The 19,674-nt window shown below is 30.2% G+C and overlaps 1 protein-coding gene across 1 annotated transcript in view; it reads left to right on the top strand.

The window, feature by feature from the left end:
* Positions 1 to 19,674, top strand: part of LOC107443000 (forkhead box protein K1) — a 49,173-nt gene that overhangs the window by 15,814 nt on the left and 13,685 nt on the right. The window contains exons 2-4 of the mRNA XM_043051744.3: positions 12,281 to 12,490; positions 15,529 to 15,853; positions 19,452 to 19,645. Of these exons, the coding sequence (XP_042907678.1) occupies positions 12,281 to 12,490; positions 15,529 to 15,853; positions 19,452 to 19,645 (729 nt within the window). The remainder of the gene's footprint in view (positions 1 to 12,280; positions 12,491 to 15,528; positions 15,854 to 19,451; positions 19,646 to 19,674) is intronic.

Genomic DNA, 19,674 nt, shown 5'->3' with positions numbered 1-19,674 from the left:
AAAAATTTTCGTTCAAAAATCAAGTTAAATCTTCTTTTTTTCTGTTTTTCTTTTGTATCATTGCTTTTATAGGCGTTTTTAAGAAGTACACTTATTTCTAAGAATTAAGAGGATTTTTTTTTTATCTTAGATATTTCTAAATACCTAATTATCTTTATTATCTTAAACATTTCTGTTTAAGTTTCTTCCCCTTTACACCAGAATAATGCAGCTTTAATTTGACTGTTTTTCAATATGTAAAAAAAATTATTATATAAAAAATATTTATGATTGATTTTTTTTTTTTAAATGTCGCCATAAGTAATGTCATATAAGTTTAACCTCCACTCTACCCTGAACTTCATAGGGAGCAATTTGGAGTTTCGTATGGGTTTTTTTAATTGCCCTTAGGTTTCACGTAATTGACTACATTTTTATTTTTGATTTTTAATTTATCTAACCTTCAGGCTAATATCATTATTATTATATTTATGGAAAGGAAGAGAGAAAACGAAATCTCAGACATTGTAGAATATCGATTGATATCAGTTTAATTTTGTGCGTTAGGGGCCGTTCAAAAAGTACGTACATCCCGAAGGGGGGGGGAGGGGATTCGCTATTTTGTACGGTTTTGTACGATGGGGAGGAGGGGTGGTATTATACAAAGTACGTACACTATAAGCATACACCAAATTTAAATTTGACTTTTTCCTACACACTCCTTAAATAAATATTTAATTTTATTTAAAACAGAATTATTTTAATTTTTATGAAAAAGGGGGGTAGACTAATAAAATGTACGTACTCTAAGGGGGGGGGAGTAAGACCTTATGTACGGTAATGTACGAAGGGGGGGGGAGGGGTTTAAAATTTCTCCATTTTTGTGTACGTACTTTTTGAACGGCCCCTTATAATATCTTCATTCAGCTGCAATTAAAAATTCTAAACAATTCATTTGCATATTAGGGAAGTTGTAAGGAATTAAAATGATTATTACTGTTAGCACACGATATGAAAATGAATTTAAGATTATAGGGCATTTCATATTCTATTTCTAAAAGGAATAAAGAGGGATAGACTGAAATGACTACTATATAGTATTTTTCGTAATTTTTTTTCCACTTTGAATCGAGTGATTAATATTTTAGAAGTTATTTGGGTTAAATGCTTAAAAAATACAACGTTTTACCTATTTACGCATCCAACATTGATATCTAGGCAAGTGATTTATCCTTACCTATAGTTTGTGTAAGGTAAGAACTCCCCTAGCTATTCGTCTGGTTCTTCGGTCTATTGCTTTAGCCCTCGAGTGAAGAGAAGCTAACCTTCCTGAAATGCGCTATTGTTTCCATAGCAGCAGACAGCCTCAGACTTTGGCGGGGGGAGTTCTTACCGTAGACAAACTATATATCATTATGCTAAATCGAATGAAGATGAACCAAGTTGTCAGATTTAATAGTTCAGTAACCATAAAATTTTAAGAGATTCCATGTGTACATAGTACAATTTTTGACTTGTACCAATTTACTGAACTAACATTGCTATCTAGATAATTGAGGCATTGCTTCTCATGTAATGTTTTACTCTAAATCCAATAAAACCAAAATTCAGTCCCTTGAACTAATAGTTTAGAAGAAATGAGGGTTTCACGTATGAAATATACAATTTTTGACTTTTTACTCATAAAATATTTTTCACATCAAAACTAATCTTATCTCTAAAATAATTTTTAACTTTTTTTTTTTAGACGAAAAGAGATTTAAGTAAGAAACGAATAGGAATATAAGAAATAATTTAGCCTATGACATACAAAAAAAAAAAAAAAAAAAAAATCCTCCTTAACTGCTAACCGCAGCTGATTCTTTATTTTAACTCTATCGTTGAAGCGAATGTGGATGAAGGAAACGTACTAGAACTAGACTTTTTTTTTAACTCAAAAATTTTTGTAAAGTTTTATTTTCGTCCCGTGTTTATGTAATCATTCATTCTTTTCTTCAACATCTTCTGACAGTAAGGCATAATTTATTCTTCCTGTTTTATTTTTTTTCCCCAATCTCGTTCGTTTATTTACGAATTTTCCCCTCTTGTGTTCAAAATCAGGTTATTTTATTTTTTGCAGGTGTTGTGTCTATGCGGATGTAACTGTTTTTTTTTCTCCTTTCCTTTCGGTTGAACTCAGACAAACGTATTCAAATTTTAAGTAAATTCATGAAAGACTATCAAATTGATAATGACCATTATAATGTAAGCGTAGTAGAAAAATTAATAGGTTTAATTGTTTCATAAACTTTTCTGAATGTAAATGTGTTTTTTTTTTTTTAACTCATCCTATTTAATGTCATACGTTTCAATAATCAATTATTCTTTTCTCCATTTAAGTTGAGTTGTTTGTATTGACGGATCTGAACTTCGTTACAAATTATGTATAAGACGAATAATATATCTTTGAAACGAAATAATAAACTTAACCTGCTTTTTTTTATAACCGTCGTTGAACAGCCGACCCAATTTTTCGGTTTACGAAACTCCGTAGCCTTGTAATTTTGAGCTAATCCAAAAGACAAGGAAACTCCTGGATCAGTACCCCCTGAGGCATGATTTGTTATGGGAACGTGGAGGACTTAGTGACTCGACAGATTTAACGTGCATGGGTCACCATTTACTACACGGGAATCGAACTCACGACCTCTTGGACATGGGCCTAACGCCCTACCAACTAGGCTATCCCGGCTCTAACCAGCTTTATTAAGACCTCAGTGGTAAAAAAGGATAGCCAACCTAACCCATGATCCGTCTACCACTGAGGATATTTTTCATCAGCACTGTGGTCGGTGCAAGCCGAATGCGGAATTCGTATCGACCAGTCGTCGCTGGGATTCGAACCCGGTTCACCTCAGAGGAAGGCTAGCGCGTTATTCCCTGAGTCATCGCGGCTCTTCTCAATAACTTTAGTAACTTGAAATAAAAAATTAACGCCTGCCTAAAGTATGCAGCAAAAAGAAAGAAAAAAAAATACCATCATTCGCCCGGTTTCTTGGGTTATTCATCCACTTTTACTTCGAGGTTAATATCTTCCTTACCTGTACTTTGCATGATTCTTTATCGCCTTTCGAGATTATCGCCAACAAAACCAATTATTTTTATTTTTTTAAAAGCCGGATGCTACTTAGGCATAGTATGAAATAATCGTCCTGATGAGGTTATTATGTAAATGATGTGCATGTTACTGTGAATGACCGAAATCGGTGGTTGTTGACTTTCACCGATGAATGTTGACAGTCAAATTAGTCGCTTTGGTGAATTTCCGAAATATTTGTTACATCCGATTTGATATTAATTTATTCGTGGATATAATTACATTTATTCGATATTTTGATACTTACTGACGATAGATTAGAACAAACATCAGTGTTTGGAGTATCGGGCAAATATATACCGGGCAGTGGCACTTGACCTTAAAAAAACATCAGTGTAGGGTATACCGGGCAGTGGCACTTGACCTTAAAAAAACATCAGTGTAGGGTATACCGTGCAAATGTATACCGAGCAGTGGCACTTGACCTTAAAGAAACAGTGTAGGATATACCGGGCAATGGCACTTAACCAGACCTAGTATGACTAGACCTTTGGTAAATGTCCGAAATATATACTAGGTCTAGTGCCACTTTTGCTGTAGCTTAAATATTTAAAAAAAAAAAAAAGCGTTTGAATCAATTTTAAACTGATGGCGAAATTATTGCTTTAAAATTAAAAAAAGTAATAATAAAAACTGCGCCAGATAAGAGTAATTGAAGTAGTTGCTTTATACAGCGCATGTGCGGAAAAAATTTTTAAAAAAAATTATCCAGGTGCATCTAAAAGTGGATGAATATCCCAAGACACCCATTCGCCCCCTTACTGGCCATCGCCTCTTTTTGTCTTGTGCCACACCACACCCCATCCTTACCACTTTTTAGTTCCTGGAAATACGCATCAAAACATTAACTTCTGTTTATATTTTAATTAAACGTTTGTCAAGTTGTATGGTAATGAATTTCCTTGTAAGGAATCTTTAAATAGGTTAAATTTAAACACTAATTTCAATCCAAATATATTTTTTTCTTTTTTCAATTTATTTAAAAGGGTTTTATTTAGTTATTATCGTCTGATATGACATTTTTTAATGACTTTTTCTGTCCATCTTTTTCATATGTGGCTATGACTTCGTTTGCTAAATTATTTACGAAAAACAACTCCTCAAAGAGTAGGCTGATTTTGTTTCTCTGCTGAAAGATAGATGGAACGGGAATAAAAAGGCAGTTCCAGTTTTTCCGTCTTTGGGCAGCACCCGTACCAAATGACCATGAAGCTGAAAGGGGATTCAAAAAAATCATAAATTAACCCCTAAAAGTAGTAATTCAGAAAAAAAGTTTAAAAGAAATTATTGAAGAATAAAATTTATTTGAAAAAGTATTAATTACAAAAGGCAAATCAAATGCAAAAGAAAGAAAAATTAAAGGTAGAATAAACAATGAAAGAATACAGAGATAAATAAAGCTGAGAGCAGCAGTTGCAGAAATTATAACCGTAATATTTTTTTATAATTAAGAGGCTTACTTTTTCCAGAGTTTTCATTCTGATATAGAAGTTTAAAAAACAAGTCTGAAATTGAATCTGTTATACATTCTTTTTTTAAAAAATTATTTTTAAAACATACGTTATAATATCTATATTATTAAGAAAGTGGGAAAACAAGGGAAAAAGTATAAAAAATTTTTTAAGGGTGATTATACGTGGATACGTTTATTTTTATAATACAATATAATATTAATAACATTTTTTAAAACTAAGAAAAATATTTTTTTAAATAACAATTTAGAAACAAAGTCTTTATAAAGGTACTTTTTACGCAAAAAGTGGCCACCAATAAATTTACCTTTCGTGGCCATCAGATGCATTTCTCAGTCTTGCCCTTTAAGTATTTAATTAGAACAATTTTGTATTTTGTTAGAAATATTTGTTTTTATAGTATTTATTTAGTTTTGTTCTTTTCTTAAATGGCTGTAGAAATTGTAAATATCAATGGTCTATGGTGATGCATAGTGTCATAATTTTAGAAAAAATTAGAATAATTTTGTTTTATTTGAATTTATGAAATTAGAATAATTTTAAAATTTTTTTTAGAGATATATTATAGAATTACAGCATATTCAAGGTCAGTTTTTAAAACTATTATAACTGCCTTTTTCGTGTATGAATATTAGATCAACAGTTATTTAGGGTGTTTCGTTTTATAATTTTCCGTGTACTATACTTTACATCGTTACTAAAATATGTTATGACATTAAATCATGATTTATTTTAATAATAAATCGATAGCGTTAAATTTCCGATTAAACTAATAATCTCTTTTAAGGGATTTGTCTAGTAATTGAAGTATGGAATCACGTTTTACCTACATGTTACTCCTTTTATTAATGGGACTCCCAGTCGATCGGTTTTGGTTTCAAAAAAATGTGTGGGTTTTCGTTAAAAAAGAAAAAAAAAAACATTGCAACCAAATATCGCATGATACAATTCATTATTCAAATTATACAATCCTTGATGCCATTTGGAAATGTGAACGTCATCTCTTTAAATATTATCTACGTTTCTCTTTTACCTAATAAGCCTTTATTGCCTAGAAATAGCGATATCAAAACACAACTACGTTTAAATAAAATACACAATGTAAAAGATTCAGGAAGACAGATGTCAACAAAGTAGTTGAAGTCTTGCCCACGTGATCAAGCGCCCGTTGCCAGATTCCTTGCGCGAGGTAACAAACAAACTGAACTGAGTCAAGGTCAGGTATATTTTATGGACGTTGTGAGTTGTATCGTCTGTTTTTGTTGCTAACATCATAATCGTCATTACGGGAGGCGTTCCTTTTAAAATGTGAAAATAAATTGTAGCTTGTTGGAAAACAATGCTTACCGATAACGCTGCCGAAATTTTTTTTTGAAGTAGCCGATTTATATTAATGACTCCTTATTTGTATACAGTATGTGTTATCGGTTGAAGTTGTAGGACTGCCAGTCTTTTTTTAGTTTGTTTGTCTGGTTCTGCCTCTCTCTAATTACCCCTCCCCTTTCTCCATATTTACTCTCTCAAAATGAGGACAGTTAATCTGTTTGTAAATATTTTTTGTGTTCTCTAAATTATCGAACTTCGGTTTATTCCAAAACTACACGTTTAAAAACATTGGAAGTCGCGCTATTTTCCTTGTTTTAAAGACCAAGATCTCCATTTAAAGTAGAAATTCTTTTCTAATTGGTAACTTTTTAGGATTATCTAGCTTTTTTCGAATGGGTAGCCCCATAACAACGAAGAATAGTTGAGACCCGAAGTGAAAATAAAAAAAATGAATAAGGAAAAATCGGTTATTTACTGCAACTTGCAACGGGGACTTATATTCACTACGCGTATCAATAATATAATTTGCTTACGTATAGCAACAAAAAGTAACTGAGTTACCCAAATAAGTGTAGGAGTGAATCTAAGAATGCGTAAATCAATTAATCACTAAATCGATGTGTATGAGCGTGTATCGATGAATTAGAAAGTCATAAAATGATTGAATTAAGAAATGAAATGCACATATCAACGAACACTTGTACTGAGCAAATCAATCTGAATCAATGAACCAGTAGGTGTGTGAATCACTAAAACAGCAAATAAACAAATCACTTATTCTTCTCCTTGCTTATTCATTAATTCTATGTCTAACTGATTCGTTGACCTGCTGATTCAATGTTTTGATGTTTTATTTATTTGTTGACCATCTACCTCGCTCATTCTTTTTTAAATCGCTGATTTGCTATTCAACACACTGCTTTATTGATTCACTTACTCATCGATCCACTGATTCGTTTTATTACACATACGCAATATTCTTATAATTTTACATATATGTAGGAGTAATGATTGATACTGGGTTCGGTTACTTACTGCAATAAGAACGCGTTTTCACGTGATTCGATTTCTTACTGCAATGAGAACGCGTTTTCACGGAAAGGTGCAGCAGGGTGCGTAGTGTTTTAAAAAAGTGCTTTAAGGTGCTTATTTTGATTTGTTTTTTATAAGTCCTTAAAGGTGCTATTTTTTCATTCGGGGTTTGTAAAAAGTGCTTAATTTTCTGCCTTTAAAAAAGATATTTTTTCTTTGACTTGTCGATTGTCGTTCTAAATTATTTTCTGCGTGATTTTCTTAATTTTCTCTGCAATATTTATCAGAAACTAGTTATTTTATCTTGATTATGTAAATGTGAATTTTATTGATTTTATGTTTATAAGTTAAGAACTTTAAACGATAGGAAAAAAATAATTTTTATTACTGCACAGATCTTAATTATAATTTATTAATTTTTTTTAGTTGGTGATTAAAAATATTTTTTGATTGCTTAAAAAGTACTTATTTTTTTGTTGAAAAATCTGGCTGCGCACACTGAATAATTACGCCTAACAACGAAATTCCAACTACAATTATCAATTACGATCATATTGCTAGTATTATCGTTAACGATATTTTCGTAAGTGTAGAGGAATTTTATTTCAGTAACGAAAAAGTATACCCTTGTAAATACAATATAGTTAGTGCGAAAATATTATGCGATATACCGTAAAATACAGGTATTTATTACGCTGTGTCGCGATATTAAAATTTCGATAGCGTCCAGCATTTCTCTTAATGTTCCCTTTTTATATTCATACAAGCAAGTAAACATTACCTTGATGTGTCAAGGTTATGTAAACGAGGAATTATTTTATTTTTTTTTCTCTTTGATTCATAACAGTTTTCCGAATAAAAATAATCTCATCTTCTCTCAGATTTTTCTTGTCAAGCAGGAGGGGGGGGGGGGGGGAGCTGAAGTAGAGAAGAAAAACAGTCTGCAGTTGGTGATGGTTAAATTATGTTGTTTACGAATCGGTTGCCAATTCAAACAAGACAGTTCAACTTTGTTGCAGTTTTTATTTAAATTTGTTGCTCTTTCATGTAGATCTTTTTGCTATGCATATCAAAAGAGTGCGCTTTTTATTTAAAATTATATAAAATTCAAATTAAACCAAAAACTTGAAGTACCAAGAATTCTAAAACGAGATTTTGGTTTTAAAAAAAGATGTGAAATTAAAAGAATTTTTTTTTTCCTTGTTGAGCTATTTAACTATAAAATCGTCGTTTTTTTTTTTTTTTTTTTTTTTTTTTTTTTTTTTTTTTTATAATTAAATTTAGCAAGAATTTTTATAACTGACTGAAAATCTAGTTTTGTCTTTGTAAAATACTAATAATAATGTCTCAAATTTATTGATAAATCTAAATTAAAATGCTGACAAAAAGTCATAAAGCAATGTGAATGTTCAAGAATATCATCTTTTCGGTTTGTGGTATAAATCAAAATCGCCTGTTGTATAAATAAACCAAATTTATCAGAGAATGAATAAATAAAATAATTACATAAAGATATATATTGTATTATATTATATATAAATATATATATATATATATATATATATATATATATATATATATATATATATATAGATGTATAGCAAAATAAATACAAGAAGAAAAGAGAAAACCAAAGAAAATTAATAAGTTTTTCTTTTTTAGATGAATAAAAAAATTTTTAAATGCTTTAAAAAATAATTTTACTTCTTACCATTATTTTTTATTATTTTTCATATTTTCTCAATATTTTAACATATAAGTTCTAAATGTAGATAAAACATGGAAAAAATTACAGAACAATGAAAAAAGGGGTAAAGAAAAATAATAAAAAATTAACATTTTGAACTTATTTTATGAGTTCTATTTACTTGCAGCTTATGCACGATAAATAAAACTTATTGATTTTCTTTTTGTCTTTTTTTTTGTATTTATTTATCATGCTATATATATATATATATATACACACACACACAAAAAAACCCGCCCCGCGGTTTTCCGCAGTAAGAAAACCGTAATCTATTGTTTAATGTCATAAATTATACAAAAACGTAAGCAAACATTTTAGGAAACTAAATATTTACTCGTCTGCACCAAAATTATAGGAATTTAATGAACAACTCTTTAATGAACTGTCTTGCTAACTGTAATATTTCAAGTTTAAATCAACTTAAAAAAAGAAATTATCGAGCCTTGTAATCGCAGAGCATTATCATATTTAAAAAATAAAAAGTTTGAGATAATTTCAGTCAATTGAATGCATACATTTTAATGATAAAGAACGTAAATGAAAAAAACTGCGATCAACTTCAACGTTACCGGTTCTTAACACATTGAGTAATAATAACATTACTGCAATCGAAATAAAGTTTATTTTCAGTTCAAGTGAAAATGTCAAGGTATGTTTAGAAAAACTGGTCTGTTTACTATTGTTTTTTCATTATTCTGTTCTTTTCAATAGTCCTAGTTTACTGATTTGTTGATATTGAAAAGCTTAATAACTTCATCAATTTCTATAACTGTTTGTAAACAAGCGTCTCGGCATGACGTCATCGTGTGATATGACACGCTTATCGTTTGGCAGAGCCAAAGAACATTCTTGTATGTTCTATTTGTTGTTTGTTTGTTTGTTTATATCCTGGATTTCAAGTTATTTTGTTTTATTTAAGCAGCAGTTGCTACAGTTTTTCGACTTAGTAGAAACATTTATTTTCCTATCGTCTGGGTTTTTCCTCACTCGTTTTTTTATTATTTATTTATTCATTATTCATTTTTTTTTCCTTCTGAAATGTATGTTAGGTCAATATGAATCTATTAAATCCCGTTTGTTTTTACACAATAATTGCGTGTTTGTGTTTAACACGTACATGAATTAAGTATAATTACTCATTTTTTTATAGCATGATGAGAAAATAAATTCTGGATCAGTAAAATGAAGAAGAAAAAAAAACGAATTAAAGAAAATTATCTCACCTGAATTATTAATTATTCATGAATTTATAATGAGGGTTATAAAGAATTGTTTAAATATGTTAACATGGTTTGAGGGATTTCCGATTTTGGCTGTAATAATAGGTTTGTAGTTTTATGATTAGCAAACAACTAACTTCTTTTATTAACCTAAAACAAGTTTATTTTATCAGTTGACCAGATAGTGTTTGCTATTTTTCCTGCAAATAGACAGCGTTGCTACTTGTGTTAAATAATTTAATGTATTTTTACACATACATACATAGCACAATAAAGACAAAAAGGAATAAACGAAGAAAGAGAAAAACCAGGAAGTTAAGAAAGTTTTATTTACTGCTCATAAGCTGCAAGTATATGAACTCATGAAATTAGTTTTAAAAATAATAGAAAACTTGGAAAATAATTGAGATTAATGAAAAGAGAAGAAATAAAAATTATTAAATAGTCGGAAAACAAATTATTGAAAAAGTATCTTGTCATCAAGCTCCACTTTTTTGCTTTGGCTATACTTATGCAATATTAGAAAGCACTCCTTTTTGCAGATATATTAGTGTGAGCTGATAACGAGATTATATCTTTTTAACAATTTGTTTTTTTTTGTGGCTTTTTTATAATTTTTTTAAATAAATTCTTTTTTTTAAATATTTTTTAAGCATATTTTTATGTTAATAATTTTTCTTCTCTTTTCATTAATCTTTATTATTTTCCATATTTTCTCTAATTTTTAAATTTTTTAGATATATTGCAAAAAACTTATTATTTTAATTACAAAAATTTTTGCTTATAAAAACTGAATCATTTCCTAACAAAGAAAGAAGAGCAACGCTCTGAAATAGTTTTTTATCGATACAATCAAAGCACATTATAAATTCTTTAAATTTTCTATTGAGCTGAATAGTGTTAAGCGCCACCTTTATTTCATTCGAGAGAGCCCCCAACATCCGTATTCAATATGTATCGTGTTTGACTACATCGCGTATTACACAATAACATCGCATTCAATAATTACCGTAATCTACAATACAGTGAGACCTGTTTTTGTGCGGTCCTTTTTTATGCGATTCTGTTTTTGTGCGATTGGTTTTATGCGATTTTATTTTTGTGCGATTTTTTTTTGTGCGAATTATTTTTATGCGGTATATGAATCTTAACGGCGTTAGCACCAGTTTAATGTTTCCTATCAATGTGCATATGCATGTTGTGGACGAACTCTGATTACATGGTCTCCTTGACAACGATGTATCTGAACTTCGCGATACTCTGTTTATTTACTTTCATTAGTTCATTTATTATCGTCAACTCCATTTTCTTTTCTGTTTAAAATTTATTCTGCGCTAAACAAGTTGAAGTAAATCAGTAAAAAATCGTTTGCTGTGTTAAAATACTTAGTGTTTTAAAATTAAACCGTTTAAATTCTCGTCTGCGTGTATCTCAAATACTATACGCTTCGTATTCAGAGTTTTATACACGATTCATTAGATTAAGGATTCATTTTATAGTGAGATTAAAGGTAAAAAAAATTAATTACTTTTGTTTCTATTTATATGTAGTTTTTATGATTTTTATTTCATTTTATTTGATCACTGACTTTATGGTACCAAAAAACAAATCAATTGAAATCCTATCTTCAAGCGATTTTCAACCAATTCATTCCAAGAAGATGCGCGTTTTGGATTACGACGAGTAGCAGCAAACTATTTAATGTAATTTGAAAACTTCTACATGTATATGTATAATGAAGAATTAAATATTTTTAAAATTTCTTTAAGTCTAATTTAATTATTTAATTCCATTGAAAGCATTCTCTTATCTATTTCATAAATCATTGATGTATTTTCTGAGTCCGACTTTTTTTATGCGGTCCCTATCAACCGCATAAAAAAAGTTTTGGTGGTATATGGTACAAACTTGTTTATTACATGTCAGAATTTATAAAATTTTCGAATTTTTTTTTTGTGCGATTTCTTTTATGCGGTCCCTATCCACCGCACAAAAAAAGGTTTTACTGTATTTGCTACATCATCTTAATATGTTGTTGATAATGATCGCGATGTTATCGCAGTCATAGTTAAAGTTTTTAATAAGAACCTTGATATCATCGTAATCAGTACGTATTGTTATCGTTAATGATCGTGATATTGCGGTAGCTAGTGATCTGTGTAAATCTGAATCTGGCGTTGTTTCTACGTGTTGGTAAACTTTCCTTTGTGATCCTTTTACTGATTTAAATACTAAACGATAAATTGCTGATTTTGTTATTTATACCTCTATCTTATCGAAATATTATTTTTTAAATTACAGTATTAACACAGCCATGTATTAAGTAGTAACTATTTGTGTTACTAATGTATATTATTTTTTATTACAGGTGTATAATTAGATTTCCGAGTACAAATATCAAAATAGTATTTCAGTCACTGATTGATGAGGGAAGTCCAACCAGACCAACTCATGAATTGATTGTTCCAAAGCCTATGGCACCATTACGAATAAAAATTCCGGAACCCGATATACCAAGTATCATCAATAATAATGATCGATTTATAAGTCCAGCTCCATCCCCTACAGGTACAATAAGGTTTGTGTGCATTATTTCTAAACATTTCATTGAATTAATTATTTTTATGTCATGAATGTTTTCCTGGAAGGAAAAAAAAACTTATTGATTCAATTACTCCTTATTCTTGGAGTCCCAATGAATATAAATTTTCCCGGAATGTATATTTTCTCATAATCAGGGAATGTATATTTACTCATAATCAAGGATCTACAGAAATTCCAAATATTCAGAGCCAGAACCAATTGTAAGGAGTCAATACTTCGAAAAATCGCAGGCATGTGATTCTTCCGTGACACAATTTATGTTCTGAAAATATTTTCTGGGAGTTCGTCAAATTTAAATTTTAAAATTCGTAACTTACTCAAAATCTCTTTAATGAGACATTTATTCCACCCTATCCTCTTTTTCTTTTCTTTAAAAAAAAGAAGTTCTAATTTCTTCATAACATTCACGCGCTACAACCTTTTTTTCACAGATTTGTTAGAGAAAAACACAACTTCGGTTAAACTTCGAGGGAAAAAAAAATCCCTAATAACTTCTGCAAGAATTAATGAATTACCAAGGCAAACATATAGGTATATATAATTGATTATCTAAAAAGTAGTTTCGAAATGGCAACATTTAAAAAATCGTTTGCTGGATTTTTTTTTTTTTTTTAAACTTAGCTATTCACAAACTAATCAGTAGCTATTTTGTTGCAAATTCCGATTTGCAACGGAATAACTATTTTAGCACTGTGAAATAGGTTTTCTCTTTTTTTATTTTACAATTAGATTGAATTTATTTTTAACAGACATTTGCTTAGACATTTCGAATTCACGCATTTCAGGAATCACTTTCTGACACGCTCACTACCATTGTAATTCCGTGTTTCGATCTTTTTTAGTCAGTTAATTTATTCAGTCATTATTTTCAGTTAATGCAATTGATTTTCTCATAGTTTTTAAAATTCCGATATTATTAGATACGCAAAATTTGAATTTCGCATTTGAGTAACCATTTTTTGATGCACTCAATTTGGATCGATATCATCGTAAATCTGTGCGGTCTTTTGATCATTTTATCGGCTAATATTGATACAAATTATCTCAATGTTTTATTTTTTCTAAAAATCTTTATTCATCATTATTCGCACATGCAAATTTCAATTCGTACACTTATTAAAGCGACGATAACACTGTATTTTTGATCGACTTTTTCAGTTATTGCTAATGATATCCTCCTGGTCTCTTAAATCCGGATATTTTCATACGATATTTAAAAAAAACCAAATTCGAATCGCGCATTGAAGTAAATACTTTTTGAAGCGTCCGATTTGCGCTAAATCCATGTGACGTTTGCGATCGATTTTTTATTTATTTATTATTATTATTTTTGCTGTTATTGCCATTGCATGATTTTTTAAAATCCTGTTATTATTATGATGCGGGAAATAGGGCACCTGAGTATTCACTAATTTATGCGATAATTATATCTTTTTTTTTTCTGTCAATTCTTCAGCAGCTTTCAGAACTGATTTTTGCAGGTTTTTAAAAATCTCAATATTTTTAACAGGATATTGAACAAAACGTAAATTTAATTAACCCCTTGTATCCACGTCATTTAGTCATAAATACAAGTGATTTTATCATCAATCTTTTTTCATTTATTGCCATGGTAATAATTTTTATTATTATTTATCATTATTTTTTTTAATGCAATGTGAAAAGGGAGTATTAGAAAATTTTTTTTCAATGTAAATAAATTATTTTATGTGTTTATAAGAAAAAAATTTATTAAGAAAAAATGTTTTCTTCCTCTCTTTAAATTTTATACATCTTGCTTTTCTTTTAAATGAGTTTTTTATTTATCTTCTATGTAAAAGAAGAAAAAATTAAGTACTAAAAAAATTACACAGCAAGGGGAAAAAAATTAGATAATTTATCCTACCAGCAATCACATACCTGGATTTTTAGGATAAAAGGGATTAAAAAATATTACGCTTTACAAAAATATTAAATGCCAACTGCATTTTTTTTTTCCATCTAGAATTTGTAGCCCCCTGCAAATAAAAATAGGAAATATTTTTTTGAAAAAGCATGAAATGCAATAGCATTCTTAAGCAAAAAAAAAAAAAAAAATAAAGGATGTCTGTCTTCATTTAATTATCTAATTGAACAAGTAGATAATTAATTTTAATTTAATAATTTTATTATTGGAATTTTAAATATGTGCAGAGAATGGATACAACCTTTCAAGGAGAACTGACTTTGTAATTTAAAAAAAAGAAAATTACATGCTTTGATTCAAAAATTAAAGAAATAACTTCCTTCTTGGAGCGAATTATCTTTTAAAATTCTAGCTGCAGCAGGCCAGTCATTGGGAATTTTTTTAATTTGGAAATAAGAACAAAAAAAATCAGGAGTATTTCTTTCCTTTCCAATGAACTAGAAAAGTATCTTTAGAATATTATTCTGCAGAAAAAACGAAGAAAATTTATTTGCTTTTGTATTTTTTCAGCTATTTTATTACTTTAACTCTTTCATTACTCTGTTTTTTTAAATTTAAAATCTGTAAATATGAAGATGCAGAATGTAACAGTTTTAGTTATACCTATCATTTCAATGAATGTTATTGTAATGCTTTTTTAAATTGATTGTTGTGTTTTTGTCTTAGAAAATAGTAACTTTGTTAAGTCATGAAAAATTCTTGGAATTAGTCATGAATTTGAAAATCTTAAATGTAGCAGATACCTTGTGTATGGTTTTAATTCTTTATTGAAAGCCCTGCTATAACAAGGATTTTCGAGTTTTGTTTGAATAAGCTCTCACAAAACTAAGGTGTGCCTACTATGTTATTGTACTTTTTAAATTTAGTGTTTTTTTTTTTTTTTTGCCGAGAAAATAGTAACTTTGTTAAGTTATGAAAAATTCTTGGAATTAGTCATGAAAAGTCATGAATTTGAAAATCTGAAATGTAGCAGATACCCTGTATATGTGTGTACTATACATATAAAAACTGTATATATATAATAATTTTAATGAAGAATATTTTCAACAAGTTACTTTTTATTGCAGTGCTGCCAATTCTTGTCCAGCCAGTCCTCGTGGCGGTTTAAGCCGCCGTAATATAACCAATGAGCTTCAGATGGTGGCTGCATATGCGGCTGTTGCTGCTGTCTCCAATAATAAACCTGAACAAAAGACACTTTCTTTCAGCAACGAATATTCCACTAATAATGGAGCAGCAACTATAAAAGATGACAAACCACCCTATTCATATGCTCAATTAATTGTTCAAGCTATATCTTCTGTGCCAGACAGGCAATTGACTCTTAGTGGAATATATTCATACATTACTACAAATTATCCTTTTTACAGAACGGCTGACAGAAGCTGGCAGGTGAGTCCATGAGATATAAATAAAGTATATTTAAACTTTTCATGCTATTTACCTGTTATCAAATAAGTACATTAGCATAATGCTAATGCACTTATTCTATATCACATTCTGTATATATTCTCTATTACATTCTTATTCTCTATCGTTAAATATAACCAATTGCTTACAACGAAACTTATTAGCTGTAAAGTCGCTAACAGTTTTAATGTTTCTGCATGGTTGCGACTCCCCAGGGAAAACTTGGAAATTGCAGGGTTCTTATTTTCGTCTTTTAACCCCTTAACTGCTGAGTAAAATTAACGTGATTCACTACCCAGTGCCACCGTTTTTCGCTCAAGTGCACTTTCTTACACAGTGTTTTGGTGGGGGGAAATGATGCACGCTTTGCAATTTAAAAACAGTTTAATTTTACAAGACAAGAAAAAGGAAAGAAACAAAATACAAAATTTAAATTAAATAATAAAAATACAATATAAAAGATGTTAAAACTTAGCTGTTGTATGATGAATCCTGAAACATGGTTGGACACATAAAAACTTCACATTCATCGCACTGATAGCGGGATTCATGACAAAATTTTTTTCTTGAACAAACAGCACATTTTCGCGATGCATTTTTCTTTGAAGACGTTGCTGGAAAGAATAAAAAGCACCAAATACATACGGGAAACAAAAGCGAAAAAAAAAAAACGGACCTTACTCAAATAAATACACACAAGCAATTAATACGATATCACTTTTCCATAACATCTTTTTCCCAGTCCCCCTCCTCCGAAATTAGTAATACATTCGCAAAGCAAACACTTTGAAGGCCATTTTACTGCATTCTGAAGTAGGGGGTGTAGTTCTATTTATAGCAGCGCAATGCAAAGCATCGTACTTCGGGAAAGCGTATATATACGCCTGCGGCAGTTAACGCATCGTCTGGCCGAGACGTATATATACGCCCGTGGCAGTTAAGAGGTCTTTTAAAAGTGGTGACCACTCACGGAATATTTATGGATTATATTTCGGCTATACTAAATTATTTCAATTATTATAGCTTTATTTGTTTTAAGTATGTTAAGCTGTTTCCAGGGCCCGACTTAGCCTAATTGGGGTCTGGGCCAAAATCTTCTTTGGGGGCCTCCTTCTGCTTCACTACTTCAGTAGGGAAGAACTGAACTTAATGGAGGTATTTAAAATTTTCTCCTCATTATAGATAAACAGGGTGATTCTAAAAAGATGGGCAAAATTTTAGGAAGTGATAGAACACACCCAAGCAAACAATTTTTATCAAAGAATGCATAGTCGAAAACAAAACGCAAAACCGCTAGAGGGCGTCGAAATTTGTACTTATAAAAGCAAATTTAATGGCATGTGATTACAACAAGTGTTCAAAACAGTGGCCGGCAGCGGCTATGCACGCAGTACAACGGCGAAGAAAAGATAAGCGAGCATTCTGAAACACACCAGGCATATCACGAGCTTTCCTTGCAGCGGCCGAAAGCTTGGGGACAAGTTCTGCAGATTCAATAGGAGTCTCATACATAAGAGCCTTCCGCTGTCCCTACAAAAAGCCAGTTATTTTTTTAATATTTTTAGACTTTATAGCACTCGAATCAGCAGCTTTTATGTATAAATCGTGACGAAAAATTTTCATACGAGCTCTTCTTCTTCCCATAACATGCAAATAATAACTCGCAACAGGAATGGAGCTTTCACGTTTGCATCAAACAACTTTCCAAATGCGCCAGCACTTTTGCGTTTTGTGTTCGACCATGCATTCTTTGATAAAAATTGTTTGCTTGGGTGTATACTACTATCACTTCCTAAAATTTTGCCCATCTTTAGAATCACCCTGTGTAACAAAAAAATTGACTAAAACCTAAAATAGCTATAAAGTGCTCCCCCCCTTTAATGGTCAGGCGGAATATCGTTCTGTCCATTTTATTGATTTTCTGACAATTCTATGTCCATCATGCCGAATGCAATTTTGTTATTGTTAATATTGTCATCCAGCTGCGAAAGATTTGTGTCCTTGCTGACATCAGGGCAGAATTCAGCTGAATTTTCGCAATTACGATGGCTCACTTAAGCCAATCAGAAACCTGTATTTTTGACAATATATCGCATTTTGCTGTATGTAAAAATGCAGGATTTTGATTGGCCAAATTTGTCCATCATAATTGCAAAAATGTAGCTGAATTCCGCCCATAGAAAGCTATGGATTTACGAAATATAGATTAATGAAGAAGCAAACATAAAACTGACAGATTTTTCACTGTACTGATATTTTGTTTTAAAAAAAGTTTATTAAGGAAGGAAACGTAAAATGAACTTTCTATTTGATTTGCCCCTGCGTTAGTCAGGCTCTGGCTGTTTCTTATTTCTTTATGTTTTTCCAGCAATTAAAACTAGTTTAGCTAGACTTATATAGGTTAATCAAGAGCAATCCAGTGTGTTTTAAATTTAAAAAAAAAATCTAATAGAAATTAACTATGTTTATATAAAAATAATTAAGAACATTTTACTACTTCATTTCTTACTGCAGTATCTTAAATTTAGAAATTGTGAGCAAACGTGTAAATGATGTTAAGAACAAAACTTATCTGTAACTGTAATTTTTAAAAAAAAAAAAAATTTTTTTAATAATTTTATAGGTAGGAATAGCAAAAATTTTTAAAAAGACAGTAATTTAACTGTGCTAAATTAAACAAGCTTGTTTCGCAAACATTTTATCAATTTCTTTGAATTAAGTAATGTGTATTTTTCTTCATTCTGCCCCTTTATTGCCTTTTTGTTATAATTTGTCAGTTATTTTATTTACTCATTGATAATGATTTTTTTTCTAATTTTTGAATTATCTTATAAAATGAATAATAATTTTGGGTAATTCTAAATAAAAACGAAAGTTTATGCGTCAATTCATTTTTACACATGGACACACCCAGGTAGTACCAGGGGAAGCTCCAGGCATACCAGGTGCCCTTGAAAATCTTCCTTTTTATAAATTGTGTTAAAAAGACTAAGAAACAACATTGTTGTATAAATTTTCTAAAATATATTCTACGGTATAAAGTTTGTATTTTGTTTTTCTTTCTATAAATAGTGATTGATTACCATGCAAACAACAATAATTGAAATAGTTTATCACCAGGAGAACTTAAAAAGGCACCAAAATCTAATTTTCTAGATAATCAACCATAGTGCATAGCTTTTTTAAAAAGTGCTTAAAGGGGCTTATTTTCAATTTTTGGTGTTAAAAATTCCTCAAAGGTGCTTTTTTTATTGGGGTTTTTTCAAAAGTGCTGAATTTTCCCTTTCCAAAAATGCTATTTTCGAAAACAGAATGTCTATTTTCGCTATGTATTATGCAAAAGTGTGCTTTTCACATTGTTCTTTACAACATTTTCACTGTTCATTCAACCACAATTTATTTCGGTGTACCGTCCGTCGTTAGCATATGATAAGCAATCATTTTACATGCTTGATGAAATACTTGCGAGTCTGCTAAGCTGGGTTCGGTGAGATTATTGCACTCTTATGTGCAACTCTGCTGCATTTTGCTTAATATTCTCAAAGTAATAAAATTCCCTTAATTAATTTTTTTTTTTTAGAATTCCATCCGACATAATTTATCCCTCAACCGTTATTTCATGAAAGTGCCAAGATCACAGGAAGAACCGGGTAAAGGATCATTTTGGAGGATCGACCCTTCTTCTGAAGCAAAACTAGTGGAACAAGCATTTAGAAAACGTAGGCAAAGAGGCGTGCCATGCTTTAGAACACCTTATGGAGGGCTGTCGTCTCGGTAACTCTTATTTGCACTCTATGTCGTTT

This window comes from Parasteatoda tepidariorum, chromosome 5 (assembly GCF_982258835.1).
Source record: "Parasteatoda tepidariorum strain Cologne lab strain chromosome 5, Ptep-v5.0, whole genome shotgun sequence".
In the NCBI taxonomy this organism is placed as follows: Eukaryota; Metazoa; Arthropoda; class Arachnida; order Araneae; family Theridiidae; genus Parasteatoda; species Parasteatoda tepidariorum.
This window is presented reverse-complemented; position numbering and strand designations above follow the sequence as displayed.